This window comes from Antennarius striatus, chromosome 1 (assembly GCF_040054535.1).
Source record: "Antennarius striatus isolate MH-2024 chromosome 1, ASM4005453v1, whole genome shotgun sequence".
NCBI classification, from domain to species: Eukaryota; Metazoa; Chordata; class Actinopteri; order Lophiiformes; family Antennariidae; genus Antennarius; species Antennarius striatus.
In genome coordinates, this window is record NC_090776.1 from 220001 (window position 1) to 237831 (window position 17831).

General features: G+C 53.6%; 1 protein-coding gene across 1 annotated transcript in view; it reads left to right on the forward strand.

The window, feature by feature from the left end:
• samd4a (sterile alpha motif domain containing 4A) overlaps nucleotides 1-17831 on the forward strand; it is a 40598-nt gene that overhangs the window by 19568 nt on the left and 3199 nt on the right. The window contains exons 3-10 of the mRNA XM_068320948.1: nucleotides 1316-1876; nucleotides 4597-4884; nucleotides 5087-5196; nucleotides 5435-5521; nucleotides 5956-6181; nucleotides 9493-9578; nucleotides 14991-15109; nucleotides 15190-15391. Coding sequence (XP_068177049.1) covers nucleotides 1316-1876; nucleotides 4597-4884; nucleotides 5087-5196; nucleotides 5435-5521; nucleotides 5956-6181; nucleotides 9493-9578; nucleotides 14991-15109; nucleotides 15190-15391 — 1679 coding nt within the window. The remainder of the gene's footprint in view (nucleotides 1-1315; nucleotides 1877-4596; nucleotides 4885-5086; nucleotides 5197-5434; nucleotides 5522-5955; nucleotides 6182-9492; nucleotides 9579-14990; nucleotides 15110-15189; nucleotides 15392-17831) is intronic.

Sequence of the window (17831 nt, forward strand, 5' to 3'; positions counted from 1 at the left end):
TACTTTACTAATTGGGTTAACCTTTAGGTTTATACTTTACTAGTTGGGTTAACCTTTAGGTTTATACTTTACTAGTGGGTTAACCTTTAGGTTTATAATTTACTAGTTGGGTTAACCTTTAGGTTTATACTTTACTAGTTGGGTTAACCTTTAGGTTTATAATTTACTAGTTGGGTTAACCTTTAGGTTTATACTTTACTAGCTGGTTAACCTTTAGGTTTATACTTTACTAGTTGGGTTAACCTTTAGGTTTATAATTTACTAGTTGGGTTAACCTTTAGGTTTATACTTTACTAGTTGGGTTAACCTTTAGGTTTATACTTTACTAGTTGGGTTAACCTTTAGGTTTATACTTTACTAGCTGGTTAACCTTTAGGTTTATAATTTACTAGTTGGGTTAACCTTTAGGTTTATACTTTACTAGCTGGTTAACCTTTAGGTTTATACTTTACTAGTTGGATTAACCTTTAGGTTTATACTTTACTGGTTGGGTTAAACTTTAGGTTTATACTTTACTAGCTGGTTAACCTTTAGGTTTATAATTTACTAGTTGGGTTAACCTTTAGGTTTATACTTTACTAGCTGGTTAACCTTTAGGTTTATACTTTACTAGTTGGATTAACCTTTAGGTTTATACTTTACTAGTTGGGTTAAACTTTAGGTTTATACTTTACTAGCTGGTTAACCTTTAGGTTTATAATTTACTAGTTGGGTTAACCTTTAGGTTTATACTTTACTAGCTGGTTAACCTTTAGATTTATACTTTACTAGTTGGGTTAACCTTTAGGTTTATACTTTACTAGTTGGGTTAACCTTTAGGTTTATACTTTACTAGTTGGGTTAACCTTTAGGTTTATACTTTACTAGTTGGGTTAACCTTTAGATTTATACTTTACTAGTTGTGTTAACCTTTAGGTTTATACTTTACTAGTTGGGTTAACCTTTAGGTTTATACTTTACTAGTTGGGTTAACCTTTAGGTTTATACTTTACTAGTTGGGTTAACCTTTAGGTTTATACTTTACTAGTTGGGTTAACCTTTAGGTTTATACTTTACTAGCTGGTTAACCTTTAGGTTTATACTTTACCAGTTGGGTTAACCTTTAGGTTTATACTTTACTAGCTGGTTCACCGGTTTCTGGATCTGACTCAGACGAAGGAGACTCTCCTTCAGAGGATGAATTGATGAGGGGTGACATCATCAGGAGGAGGATGTCGTCACCCCTACCCCAACATCACAGCCCCCCCAGACGTGGTCTGACATCTCTGTCCCCCCCTGGGCGTGGTCTAACAGCTCCTCTCTCCCCTCCCCCCAGGCGTGATCAGCCGATGGCAGAGCGAGCCCCAGGAGGCGGTGATCTCCCTGGTTCTGACCCACCTCCCCCTGCTGAAGCCGGGTAACGTGGAGGCCAAGGGGGAGTACATGCGCCTGCTGCCCCGCATCCTGTCCCACACCATGGAGGGGGGGCGCCACCTGGAGGAGTCTCGCCAGCTGCTGTCCTACGCCCTGATCCACCCCGCCACCTCCCTGGAGGACCGCTCCGCCCTGGCGCTCTGGCTCAACCACCTGGAGGAGAGGGCGGCGGCCCGGGGAGACCCCGCCCGGGGGGACCCAATGGACCGCCCCCCCCCCGCCGTACAGCACCACCGACAGGCCACGCCCCCCTCCACCCTGGGCTCCTCAGGCTCCTCCTCCTCCAGCGCGCTGCACCCCCACCAGCGCTACGGCTCCGACGACCGCCTCAACGGCTGGGGGGGCTCCAGGGACCTGGGGGGGGGCTGGACGCACGGCTGTGAGAACGGACACCCCCTCCTCTACCCATCATCCTCTGTTCCAGCCACCATCAACACGCTTGGGACCGGGGGGGGCAGCACCCGTGAGTAGTCCCTCCCACATCCTGAGTGTGTGTGTGTGTTACTGTGTATACACACACACACACACACAGTAACACACACACACACACACAGTAACACACACACACACACACAGTGACACACACACACAGTAACACACACACACAGTAACACACACACACACACACACAGTAACACTAACACACACAGTAACACACACACAGTAACACACACACACAGTAACACACACACACACACACAGTGACACACACACACAGTAACACACACACACACACACAGTGACACACACACACAGTAACACACACACACAGTAACACACACACACAGTAACACACACACACACACACAGTAACACACACACACACACACACACACACACACACAGTAACACTAACACACACAGTAACACACACACAGTAACACACACACACACACACACAGTAACACACACAGTAACACACACACAGTAACACACACACAGTAACACACACACACACAGTAACACACACACACACACAGTAACACACACACAGTAACACACACACACAGTAACACACACACAGTAACACACACACACAGTAACACACACACAGTAACACACACACAGTAACACACACACACAGTAACACACACACACACAGTAACACACACAGTAAGACACACACACACAGTAACACACACAGTAAGACACACACACACAGTAACACACACACACAGTAACACACACACACACACACACACACAGTAAGACACACACACACAGTAACACACACACACAGTAACACACACACACACACACACACACACACACACACACACACACACACACAGTAAGACACACACACACAGTAACACACACACACAGTAACACACACACAGTAACACACACACACAGTAAGACACACACACACAGTAACACACACACACAGTAACACACACACACACACACACACACACAGTAAGACACACACACACAGTAACACACACACACACACACACACACACACAGTAAGACACACACACACAGTAACACACACACACACACAGTAACACACACACACAGTAACACACACACACACACACAGTAACACACACACACACACACAGTAAGACACACACACACAGTAACACACACACACACACACACAGTAACACACACACACAGTAACACACACACACACACAGTAACACACACAGTAACACACACACAGTAACACACACACACACACACACAGTAACACACACACAGTAACACACACACACACACAGTAAGACACACACACAGTGACACACACACACACAGTAACACACACACAGTAACACACACGCACACACACACACAGTAAGACATACACACACACACACACACACCTCTAGACGGAGTTGTGAGATGCCTCTCAGGTGGGCGGGGCCCTCTCAGGTGGGCGGGGCCTGGGATGCTCAGTGTATTTTTCTGTTTTTTTTCTAGAGACAGAAACAGGTGAGAGTTTATAAATAAAGATTCATTTAAAGCCCAGGAGCCCCACCCCCCCCCGGCGCCGGCTAGCTTACAGTTACCCCCAGGCTGTGGCCCCCAGGCTGTGGCCCCCAGGCTGTGGCCCCCAGGCTGTGGCCCCCAGGCTGTGGCCCCCAGGCTGTGGTCCCCCATCATGTTGATGGCCACAGAGGTGGAGCCGTCCTACCACATCAAGCTGCTGACATCACATCCTGTGGCCCCCCTGCTGCCTCTGACCCGCTCAGCCACTCTCACCTTGTAAGGCAGCCTTTGTGGGGGGGTCCAGGGAAACGGTTAATATTCAGGGGTGGACGGTAATGGAAGCAGGGCTCCTATTTTAAAGGGGCCACGAGGTCCTATAGATAGCCCCCCAGCCAGGGGACGCTTTAGGAGCAGGACAGCGTCTGGTGGTGGACCCCCCCGTCAGAGAGGCGTCCACCTCATTCAGTACCCCCCACCCCCCCCCCGTCAGAGTAGTGTTCCACAGCTTCATGGGTTAAAACAGGGGAGCAGCACGTAAAACCGGCAGGTCACATCATCATTATTATTATTATTGTTATTATTATATTAGTTATTATTATTACTGTTATTATTATTAGGTATATTATTGTTATTAATATTATAACTTTATTATTATTATATTATTGTAATTATGATTATTACTGTTATTAATATTATTACTGTTATTATTATTATATTATTGTTATTATTATTATTAGGTATATTATGTTATTAATATTACTGTTATTATTATTAGTAATATTATTACTGTTATTATTATTATCATATTATTGTTGTTATTATTATTATTATTACTGTTTTATTATTAGGTATATTACTGTTATTAATATAATTACTGTTAGTATTACTATTATTGTTATTATTATTATTATTACTGTTATTATTGTTATTATTATTACTGTTATTATTATTGTTATTATTGTTGTTATTGTTATTAATATATTCTTATATTGTTTTTATTATTATTATTATTGTTATTAATATATTATTATTATATGATTAATCCATGTTTTATTTAACTGTCATTAGAGTGAAGTCAGTTTTCGTCCAATCAGTGATGAGATGTCAGGCTAGCTGGTTTCATGTTAGCATAGTTCCAGTCAGCTCAGCAGGTTTTGTAGCATTAGCCGTAGCATTAGCCGTAGCATTAACGTTAGCCATAGCCTAGTGCTGCAGCTCCTGACTGGTCTTGTTCCTGTCCTGCAGTCCTGTCGGGTGGGGGCGGCGGCCAGCAGCACAGCCCCCTGAAGCGCTCCGTGTCCCTCACGCCCCCCATGAGTGGCCCCAGCAGCCAGCCCCTGGGCCATGTCTGGCTGTCCCAGGAGGACCTGCGGAGCCCCCGGGGCCCGGCGCCGGACCACGCCCCCTTGTCCCCTCAGAGCAGCATCGCCTCGTCCGGCAGCGGGGGAAGCGAGCACCTGGAGGAGGCGGGGCTGGGTGGGGGCGGGGCTCTGCATCGCAGCTCGTTCCATGAGGACGGCAGCGGCATGAGGGGTGAGTGTGACCCCCCGGCGTGAAGCCGCCGCAAGTTTCACCAGTCACACTTCAGGGTCAGGAAGGAGTCCAGACCAGCACCTGAGCCCCCACAAAGCTGACAGGAAGCAGGAAGCTCTGACAGGAAACAGGAAGCTCTGACAGGAAGCAGGAAGCACTGACAGGAAGTGCCGCCGGTCTGATGGCGTTCTTCTCTCCACAGAAGTTCCTGCGTGGCTCAAGAGTCTCCGCCTCCACAAGTACGCCGCTCTGTTCTCCACCCTGACCTACGACCAGATGCTGTCGCTGACGGAGGAGCAGCTGGAGGCACAGGTCTCACACACACACACACACACACACACACACACACACACACACACACATGTCTCTTCTGGACACAGGAAGTGACCCGGCGCAGCAGGAAGTGCTTCCCTTCCTGCAGGTGCTGCGCCCACACAGGTGCAGGCTGGACTAAGAGGCTTCCTGTGTGATGACAGGAAGTGGAATCCTTCCCAGCATGCATCTCTTCCAGGACCACATCCGAATGTCTGACAAACGTTTCCCCCCCCAGAAAGTCACCAAAGGAGCGAGACACAAGATCGTCATCAGCATCCAGAAGCTCCGGGAGAGACAGACGCTGCTGCGCAGCCTGGAGAAGGTACGACCCCCCCACTAACCCCTCCACCCTGACCCCCCCACACCAACCCCCCCATGCTGACCCCCCCACCTTAAACCTAACCCTAAATCCCCCCACCCGAACCCTAATCCCCCCCAACACTAAACCTAGCTCCAAATTTAAACTCATCTGCGCCCCCCCCCCCCCTAAAGCGAGACAATGGTGGTCAAGAGCGCGGGTTGGGGGGGCGTCTTGAGCTGCTAAATTCAGACTAACCTTTTCACCAAGACTTCATTTCCAGTGTCATTCCCACCGATGGGGGGGGGGGGGGGGCACATGAAAACTGTCGCTTGGCGTTCTGGGTTCACGCTGCTCGCTGTGGGGGGGGGGGTTGCATCATGACTAAGTTGTAGAGCGGTGTTGCCACGGTGACGATGATGCCTGAGTTGTGTGAACTATTTTAATGCCCCCCCCAGGACGTGTTGGAGGGCAGTAATTTGCGCGCCCCCCTGCAGGAGCTCCACCACATCATCATGACTCCTATCAAAGCGTTCAGCGGCGGCGAGGACGCACCCCTGCAGCGGCCCCCCCTCGGCCCCGAGAGTAAGAGCGCCGCCCCCGGCGGGGGGGAGGCGGAATCCAGCACCAGCGTCATCGCTGAGGGGGACCTGCCTGGACAGTTCACCCGCGTCATGGGCAAAGGTGAGCAGGGGGGGGGGGGGCAGCAGGGGTGTCATGGCGACTGATTCCACTCTGCCCCCCCCATATAATAATAATAATAATAATAATAATAATAGCCATTACTTTTAATTGTCCCTCTTAGGGAAATTCTTTTTACACATCACACTTCACATGTACATATACTGTATGTGTTGATTACACACAGGGGTTAGAGGTTAGAGGTTACGGGTTAGAGGTTACGGGTTAGAGGTTACGGGTTAGAGGTTACGGGTTAGAGGTTACGGGTTAGAGGTTACGGGTTAGAGGTTACAGGTTACGGGTTAGAGGTTACAGGTTAGAGGTTACGGGTTAGAGGTTACGGGTTAGAGGTTACGGGTTAGAGGTTACGGGTTAGAGGTTACGGGTTAGAGGTTACAGGTTACGGGTTAGAGGTTACAGGTTAGAGGTTACGGGTTAGAGGTTACGGGTTAGAGGTTACGGGTTAGAGGTTAGAGGCCCCTGAACACACACACTGGGGCCTGTAGGCATGCAGTTAGTAGAGAGGACATACAGAGGTACAAGGAGGCAGAGTGACGGGTCGCGCCCCAAATGAGCAGCTTGTGGGGGGGACGGCACCTTGCCAAGGGCGCCTCGGCAGTGGCTGGGAGGTGAGCTGACACCTCCCACCGTCAGCTCACACTCTGAGGGATGTCCTGGGGGGAGCGGGACTCGAACCCCCAATGGCTGGGTGATCCTGTCTTCAAGACGTTTTGCTCTACCGCTGAGACGCTGCCGCCCCCATATATATTTTTATCTTATATTTCCTGGACGTTGGGGGGGTTTCTATTTCTAGAAATAGAAGGTGTGATGTTCAATGTTGTTAGTGGGTATGCTCCACAGGTAGGATGTGAGCTGGAGGAGAAGGAGAAATTCTGGTCGGACCTTGATGAAGTGATGCAGAGCATACCTAGAAGTGAGAGAGTTGTCATTGGAGCAGACTTCAATGGACATGTTGGTGCAGGAAACAGAGGTGATGAGGAGGTGATGGGCAGGTTTGGTATCCAGGAGAGGAACGCAGAAGGACAGATGGTAGTTGACTTTGCAAAAAGGATGGAAATGGCTGTAGTGAATACTTTCTTCCAGAAGAGGCAGGAACATAGGGTGACCTATAAGAGTGGCGGTAGGAGCACACAGGTAGACTACATCTGGTGTAGACGGTGTAACCTGAAGGAGATCAGTGACTGTAAAGTAGTGGTAGGTGAGAGTGTAGCCAAACAGCATAGGATGGTGGTGTGTAGGATGACTCTGGTGGTGAGGAAGACCAAGAGGGCAAAGGCAGAGCAGAAGACGAAATGGTGGAAGCTGAAAAAGGAAGAGTGTTGCATGACTTTTAGGAAGGAGTTCAGACAGGCTCTGGGGGTCAGGAGGTGCTTCCAGATGACTGGACAACTACAGCTAATGTGATCAGGGAGACAGGTAGGAGAGTACTTGGTGTGTCATCTGGAAGGAAAGTAGATAAGGAGACTTGGTGGTGGAATGAGGAGGTACAGGAGTGTATACAGAGAAAGAGGTTAGCCAAGAAGAAGTGGGACACTGAGAGGGCTGAGGAGAGTAGACAGGAGTACAGGGAGATGCAGCGTAAGGTGAAGGTAGAGGTAGCAAAGGCCAAACAAGAAGCTTATGATGACTTGTATGCTAGGTTGGACAGTAAGGAGGGAGAGACTGATCTATACCGGTTGGCGGAGAGACAGAGATGGGAAGGACGTGCAGCAGGTTAGGGTGATTAAGGATAGGGATGGAAGTCTATTGACAGGTGCCAGTAGTGTGATGGGAAGATGGAAAGAGTACTTTGAAGAGCTGATGCACGTGGAAAATGAGAGAGAACAAAGACTAGAAGAGGTGACTGTTGTGGACCAGGAAGTAGCAAAGATTAGTCAGGATGAAGTGAGGAGGGCAATGAAGAGGATGAAGAGTGGAAAGGCAGTCGGTCCTGATGATATACCTGTAGAGGTATGGAAGTGTCTAGGAGAGGTAGCAGTAGAGTTTCTGACTGGGTTGTTCAACAGGATCTTAGATAGTGAGAAGATGCCTGAGGAATGGAGGAGAAGTGTGCTGGTGCCCATTTTTAAGAACAAGGGAGATGTGCAGAGTTGTGGCAACTACAGAGGAATAAAGCTGATGAGCCATACAATGAAGTTATGGGAGAGAGTAGTGGAAGCTAGACTAAGGGCTGAAGTGAACATTTGTGAGCAGCAGTATGGTTTCATGCCAAAACAGAGTACTACAGATGCAGTATTTGCTTTGAGGATGTTGATAGAGAAGTACAGAGAAGGCCAGAGGGAGCTGCATTGTGTTTTTGTAGATCTGGAGAAAGCTGATGTGGTGAGGTGTGTGTAGGTGTGACAGAGGAGTTCAAGGTGGAGGTGGGACTGCATCAGGGATCAGCTCTGAGCCCCTTCTTGTTGCTATGGTGATGGACAGGCTGACAGACCAGGTTAGACAGGAATCTCCATGGACTATGATGTTTGCAGATGACATTGTGATCTGTAGTGAGAGCAGGGAACAGGTGGAGGAGAAGCTAGAGAGGTGGAGGTTTGTCCTGGAAAGGAGAGGAATGAAGGTTAGCCGCAGTAAGACAGAGTACATGTGTGTGAATGAGAGGAACCCAAGTGGAAGAGTGAGGTTACAGGGAGAAGAGATCAAGAAGGGGGAGGATTTTAAGTACTTAGGCTCAACAGTCCAGAGCAATGGAGAGTGTGGAAAAGAGGTGAAGAAGCGTGTCCAGGCAGGATGGAACGGGTGGAGGAAAGTGTCAGGTGTGATGTGTGATAGAAGAGTTTCAGCTAAAATGAAAGGTGTACAAAACTGTGGTGAGACCAGCGATGTTGTTTGGTCTAGAGACAGTGTCCCTGAGGAAAAGACAGGAGACAGAGCTGGAGGTAGCAGAGATGAAGATGCTGAGGTTCTCTCTGGGAGTGACCAGGATGGATAGGATCAGGAATGAGTCCATCAGAGGGACAGCACATGTTAGAGGTTGTGGAGATAAAGTCAGAGAGGCCAGACTGAGATGGTTTGGACATGTCCAGAGGAGAGATAGTGAATATATTGGTAGAAGGATGCTGAGTTCTGAACTGCCAGGCAGGAGGCCTAGAGGAAGACCAAAGAGGAGGTTTATGGATGTAGTGAAAGAGGACATGAAGGTAGTTGGTGTGAGAGGAGAGGATGAGAAGACAGGGTTAGATGGAGGACACTGATTAGCTGTGGCGACCCCTGAAGGGAAAAGCCGAAAGGAAAAGAAGAAGAAGAGGGGGGGTTTCTCACACCGTTCCATCATTCTGCCCCCCCCCCCCCAGTGTGCACCCAGCTGCTGGTGTCCCGGTCAGATGAGGACAGCATCAGCTCCTACCTGCAGCTCATCGACAAGTGTCTGGTCCACGAGGTACCGTCACACCCCCACACACAGCCTAACCCCCCCACACTCTAACCCCCCCACACACCCTAACCCCCCCACACACACCCTAACCCCCCAACACATAACCTAACCCTAACCCCCCACACACACACCCTAACCCACCCACACCCTAACCCCCCCACACACACCCTAACCCCCCATACACACCGTAACCCCCCACACACACCCTAATCCCCTCACACACACCCTAACCCCCCCACACACACCCTAACACCCCCTCACGCACCCTAACACCCCCTCACACACCCTAACCCCCCCACACACACCCTAACACCCCCTCACGGACCCTAACCCCCCCACACACACCCTAACCCCCCCCCACACCCTAACCCCCTCACACACCCTAACCCCCTCACACACCCTAACCCCCCCACACACACCCTAACCCCCCACACATACCCTAACCCCCCCACACACACCCTAACCCCCCCACACACCCTAACCGCCCCACACACACCCTAACCCCCCCACACACCCTAACCCCCTCACACACCCTAACCCCCCCACACACACCCTAACCCCCCCACACACCCTAACCGCCCCACACACACCCTAACCCCCCCACACACCCTAACCCCCCCACACACCCTAACCCCCCCACACACCCTAACCCCCCCACACACCCTAACCGCCCCACACACACCCTAACCCCCCCACACACCCTAACCCCCGCTCACACACCCTAACCCCCCCACACACCCTAACCCCCCCACACACACCCTAACCCCCCCACACACCCTAACCCCCCCACACACACCCTAACACCCCCTCACACACCCTAACCCCCCCACACACCCTAACCCCCTCACACACCCTAACCCCCCCACACACACCCTAACCCCCCCACACACCCTAACCCCCCTCACACACCCTAACCCCCCCACACACCCTAACCCCCCCCCACACCCTAACCCCCTCACACACCCTAACCCCCTCACACACCCTAACCCCCCCACACACACCCTAACCCCCCTCACACACCCTAACCCCCCCACACACCCTAACTCCCTCACACACACCCTAACCCCCCCACACACACCCTAACCCCCCCACACACCCTAACCCCCGCTCACACACCCTAACCCCCACACACACCCTAACCCCCCACACACACACCCTAACCCCCACACACACCCTAACCCCCTCACACACCCTAACCCCCCCACACACACCCTAACCCCCCCAAACACCCTAACCCCCCACACACACACCCTAACCCCCACACACACCCTAACCCCCCCACACACCCTAACCCCCTCACACACCCTAACCCCCCCACACACAACCTAATCCTAACCCCCCTCACACACCCTAACCCCCCCACACACCCTAACCCCCCCACACACCCTAACCCCCCCACACACCCTAACCCGCCCCACACACACCCTAACCCCCCCACACACCCTAACCCCCCACACACACCCTAACCCCCCCACACACCCTAACCCCCCCACACACACCCTAACCCCCCCACACACACCCTAACCCCCCCACACACACCCTAATCCCCTCACACACACCCTAACCCCCCCCCACACACACCCTAACCCCCCACACACACCCTAACGCCCCCACACACCCTAACCCCCCCACACACACCCTAATCCCCTCACACACACCCTAACCCCCCCCCACACACACCCTAACCCCCCACACACACCCTAACGCCCTCACACACCCTAACCCCCCCACACACACCCTAACCCCCCCACACACCCTAACCGCCCCACACACACCCTAACCCCCCCCCACACACCCTAACCCCCCCACACACCCTAACCCCCTCACACACACCCTAACCCCCCTCACACACCCTAACCCCCCCACACACACCCTAACCCCCCCCCACACCCTAACCCCCTCACACACCCTAACCCCCTCACACACCCTAACCCCCCCACACACACCCTAACCCCCCTCACACACCCTAACCCCCCCACACACCCTAACTCCCTCACACACACCCTAACCCCCCCACACACACCCTAACCCCCCCACACACCCTAACCCCCGCTCACACACCCTAACCCCCACACACACCCTAACCCCCCACACACACACCCTAACCCCCACACACACCCTAACCCCCTCACACACCCTAACCCCCCCACACACACCCTAACCCCCCCAAACACCCTAACCCCCCACACACACACCCTAACCCCCACACACACCCTAACCCCCCCACACACCCTAACCCCCTCACACACCCTAACCCCCCCACACACAACCTAATCCTAACCCCCCTCACACACCCTAACCCCCCCACACACCCTAACCCCCCCACACACCCTAACCCCCCCACACACCCTAACCCGCCCCACACACACCCTAACCCCCCCACACACCCTAACCCCCCACACACACCCTAACCCCCCCACACACCCTAACCCCCCCACACACACCCTAACCCCCCCACACACACCCTAACCCCCCCACACACACCCTAATCCCCTCACACACACCCTAACCCCCCCCCACACACACCCTAACCCCCCACACACACCCTAACGCCCCCACACACCCTAACCCCCTCACACACCCTAACCCCCCCACACACACCCTAACCCCCCCACACACCCTAACCGCCCCACACACACCCTAACCCCCCCCCACACACCCTAACCCCCCCACACACCCTAACCCCCTCACACACCCTAACCCCCCCACACACCCTAACCCCCCACACACACCCTAACCCCCCCACACACCCTAACCGCCCCACACACACCCTAACCCCCCCCCACACACCCTAACCCCCCCACACACCCTAACCCCCTCACACACCCTAACCCCCCCACACACCCTAACCCCCCACACACACCCTAACCCCCCCACACACCCTAACCCCCCACACACACCCTAACCCCCTCACACACCCTAACCCCCCCACACACACCCTAACCCCCCCACACACCCTAACCGCCCCACACACACCCTAACCCCCCCAAACACCCTAACCCCCCACACACACACCCTAACCCCCACACACACCCTAACCCCCCCACACACCCTAACCCCCTCACACACCCTAACCCCCCCACACACAACCTAATCCTAACCCCCCTCACACACCCTAACCCCCCCACACACCCTAACCCCCCCACACACCCTAACCCGCCCCACACACACCCTAACCCCCCCACACACACCCTAACCCCCCCACACACCCTAACCCCCCACACACACCCTAACCCCCCCACACACCCTAACCCCCCACACACACCCTAACCCCCCCACACACCCTAACCCCCCACACACACCCTAACCCCCCCACACACAACCTAATCCTAACCCCCCTCACACACCCTAACCCCCCCACACACCCTAACCCCCCCCCACACACCCTAACCCCCCCACACACCCTAACCCCCTCACACACCCTAACCCCCCCATACACCCTAACCCCCCACACACACCCTAACCCCCCCACACACCCTAACCCCCCCACACACCCTAACCCCCACACACACCCTAACCCCCCCACACACAACCTAATCCTAACCCCCCTCACACACCCTAACCCCCCCACACACCCTAACCCCCCCACACACCCTAACCCCCCCTCACACACCCTAACCCCCCCACACACCCTAACCCGCCCCACACACACCCTAACCCCCCCACACACACCCTAACCCCCCCCACACCCTAACCCCCTCACACACCCTAACCCCCCCACACACCCTAACCCCCCCACACACACCCTAACCCCCCCCACACACACTCAAACACCCCCTCACACACCCTAACCCCCTCACACACCCTAACCCCCCCACACACACCCTAACCCCCCTCACACACCCTAACGCCCCCACACACCCTAACCCCCACACACACCCTAACCCCCCCACACACACCCTAACCCCCCCACACACCCTAACCGCCCCACACACACCCTAACCCCCCCACACACACCCTAACCCCCCCACACACCCTAACCCCCTCACACACCCTAACCCCCCCACACACACCCTAACCCCCTCACACACCCTAACCGCCCCACACACACCCTAAATCCCACACACACACCTTAACCCCCCCACACACCCTAACCCCCCCACGCACCCTAACTCCCTCACACACACCCTAACCCCCACACACACCCTAACCCCCCACACACACCCTAACCCCCCCACACACAACCTAATCCTAACCCCCCTCACACACCCTAACCCCCCCACACACCCTAACCCCCCCTCACACACCCTAACCCCCCCACACACCCTAACCCCCCCTCACACACCCTAACCCCCCACACACACCCTAACCCCCCCACACACAACCTAATCCTAACCCCCCCTCACACACCCTAACCCCCCCTCACACACCCTAACCCCCCTCACACACCCTAACCCCCCCACACACCCTAACCCCCCCACACACCCTAACCCCCCCTCACACACCCTAACCCCCCCACACACCCTAACCCCCCCTCACACACCCTAACCCCCCACACACACCCTAACCCCCCCACACACAACCTAATCCTAACCCCCCCTCACACACCCTAACCCCCCCACACACACCCTAACCCCCCTCACACACCCTAACCCCCCCACACACCCTAACCCCCCCTCACACACCCTAACCCCCCTCACACACCCTAACCCCCCACACACACCCTAACCCCCCTCACACACCCTAACCCCCCACACACACCCTAACCCCCCCTCACACACCCTAACCCCCCTCACACACCCTAACCCCCCACACACACCCTAACCCCCCCCTCATGTATTTTTTCTGTTTAATGAACGGAACCCCAGGTTCACCAGTGTGTGTTTGTGTGTGTGTTACCCCTCCAGCCGTGCTCTGTCACACTTCCTATCTGACTTCCTATCACACTTACTGTCTGACTTTCTGCCTGACTTCCTGCCTGACTTCCTATCACACTTCCTGTCTGACTTCCTGTCTGACTTCCTGCCTGACTTCCTATCACACTTCCTGTCTGACTTCCTGTCACACTTCCTGTCTGACTTCTTGTAACACTTCCTTTCTGACTTCCTGCCTGACTTCCTATCACACTTCCTGCCTGACTTCCTGTCACACTTCCTGTCTGACGTCTTGTAACACTTCCTGTCTGACTTCCTGCCTGACTTCCTGCCTGACTTCCTATCACACTTCCTGTCTGACTTCCTGTCACACTTCCTGTCTGACTTCTTGTAACACTTCCTGTCTGACTTCCTGCCTGACTTCCTGCCCCACTTTCTATCACACTTCCTGTCTGACTTCCTGTCTGACTTCCTGCCTGACTTCCTATCACACTTCCTGCTTGACTTCCTGTCTGACTTCCTGTCTGACTTCCTGCCTGACTTCCTATCACACATCCTGTCTGACTTCCTGTCACACTTCCTGTCTGACTTCCTGTCTCCTCAGTCCTTCACGGAGACGCAGAAGAAGAGGCTGTTGTCATGGAAACAGCAGGTCCAGAGGCTCTTCCGGTCCTTCCCCCGTAAAGCCCTCCTGGAAATCGCGGGGTATCGCCCACAGAGGAGGTAAACGGGGTGGCCGCCGCCCCCCCATAAGGGGTGGGTCGGTGTTGTCTCCCCCGCTGACCTTTGACCCTGCTCTGCAGCCGCTTCGGCCAGTCCAACTCCCTCCCCACCGCTGGCTGCGTGGGGGGCAGCGTTTCGGCCCGGAGGAGCCTCCGCCAGTTCCAGATGCCCTCCAGGAGCCTCCCGGGGGCCAGGCTGGGGCTGCTGGGCAGCGGGGGGCTGCTGGGCTCAACCCCCCGCAGCGCCTGCAGCACCCCCACCGGCCCCAAGCAGGGCAGGCAGGTGAGTCTGGCAGAGAGCGCCCCCCGTTTAGGACCCCCTCCCCCCACCGGCCCCAAGCAGGGCAGGCAGGTGGTTCCAGCAGAGGGCACGCCCCTTTAGGACCCCCCCCAGCCCCAAGCAGGGCTGGCAGGTGAGTCTGGCAGAGAGCACCTCGCCTTAGATCCGCAACGTCTAAATCCGTAACGTCTCTATCCGTAACGTCTACATCCGTAACGTCTAAATCCGTAACGTCTAAATCCGTAACGTCTACATCCGTAACGTCTCTATCTGTAACGTCTACATCCGTAACGTCTACATCCGTAACTTCTAAATCCGTAACGTCTAAATCCGTAACGTCTCTATCTGTAACGTCTACATCCGTAACGTCTACATCCGTAACGTCTACATCCGTAACTTCTAAATCCGTAACGTCTCTATCCGTAACGTCTACATCCGTAACGTCTAAATCCGTAACGTCTAAATCCGTAACGTCTAAATCCGTAACGTCTACTTCCGTAACGTCTAAATCCGTAACGTCCTTATCTGTAACGTCTACATCCGTAACGTCTACATCCGTAACGTCTACATCCGTAACGTCTACATCCGTAACGTCTACATCCGTAACGTCTACATCCGTAACGTCTACATCCGTAACGTCTACATCCGTAATGTCTACATCCGTAATGTCTACATCCGTAACGTCTACATCCGTAACGTCTAAATCCGTAACGTCTCTATCCGTAACGTCTCTATCCGTAACGTCTCTATCCGTAACGTCTTCATCCGTAACGTCTACATCCGTAACGTCTACATCCGTAACGTCTCTAATCCGTAACGTCTAAATCCGTAACGTCTACATCCGTAACGTCTACATCCGTAACGTCTACATCCGTAACGTCTACATCCGTAACGTCTACATCCGTAACGTCTACATCCGTAACGTCTACATCCGTAACGTCTCTATCCGTAACGTCTACATCCGTAACGTCTACATCCGTAACGTAACATCTACATCCGTAACGTAACATCTACATCCGTAATGTCTACATCCGTAACGTCTACATCCGTAACGTCTACATACATAACATCTACACCCGTAACGTCTACATCCATAACGTCTACATCCGTAACGTCTAAATCCGTAACGTCTACATCCGTAACGTCTCTCTCTGTAACGTCTGGAGCGGGGGGGTTGGGCAGGCAACCTGTAGATGAAGGGCTCTGGGGGTTTAGGGGGGTAACCTGTAGATGAACCTGTAGATAAATCCGTAACGTCTAAATCCGTAACGTCTACATACATAACATCTACATCCGTAACGTCTACATCCGTAACGTCTACATCCGTAACGTCTACATCTGTAACGTCTACCTCCGTAACGTCTACATCCGTAACGTATACATCCGTAACGTATACATCCGTAACGTATACATCCGTAACGTCTACATCCGTAACGTCTAAATCCGTAACGTCTAAATCCGTAACATCTACATCCGTAACGTCTACATCTGTAACGTCTACATCCGTAACGTCTACATCCGTAACGTCTACATCCGTAACGTCTACATACATAACATCTACATCCGTAATGTCTACATCCGTAACGTCTACATCCGTAATGTCTCTCTCTGTAACGTCTGGAGCGGGGGGGTTGGGCAGGCAACCTGTAGATGAAGGGCTCTGGGGGTTTAGGGGGGTAACCTGTAGATGAAGAGCTGTGGAGAGGGGGGTTGGGTGTTAACCTGTAGATGAAGGGCTCTGGGGGGGGGCTGGGGGTTAACCTGTAGATGAAGGGCTCTGGGGGGGGTTGGGGGGTAACCTGTAGATGAAGGGCTCTGGGGGGGGTCTTGTTCTCTAAGGTGAACACATTCCAGGATGTTTACAGGAACCCGGCGCTGGAATTCCTCTCCCAGCAGGAATCCTCCTGAAATAGATTTTCATCCGGGGGGGGTAGCGAGGAAGAGAGGCAGCGCCCACATGCCAGGGACACCACGTCAGCTCCCAGTGCTGAGGGAGGGTTTCATCCTGGAACGCCGTCGTGCTGCTGACCCAGTTCAGAGGGAACCCCCCCCACATCCTCCACTCCCCCCACAATGGGAGGAAATACCTCCGTTCCTCCTTACGCTGGACGTTCTTGTGTGGGACGTCGAGAGGGGGGGGGGGGACGTGAGTCATAGCTGGGGGGGCAGCCAGAGGCAGTGAGAACACAGGACAGGCATTTCCTGTTATTCCTTGGGCTGTGGCGCACGGGGGGGGCGGCGGTGGTGTTGGGGGGGGGGGGTGCACGGCTGCATGAGCGTCCAGTCAGAGCGACGTCTGCCGTGTGACAGGAGATTCAAGGAGATTCCAGTCAGGCCTTGAGTTGGCCCTTCATCATGGGGGGGTCAGTAAAGGAACAGTTCTCAGTTCTGTCCCAGAAGCCTCGGGTCACGACCCCCCAGGCGACTGGACTGAACCCTCAAA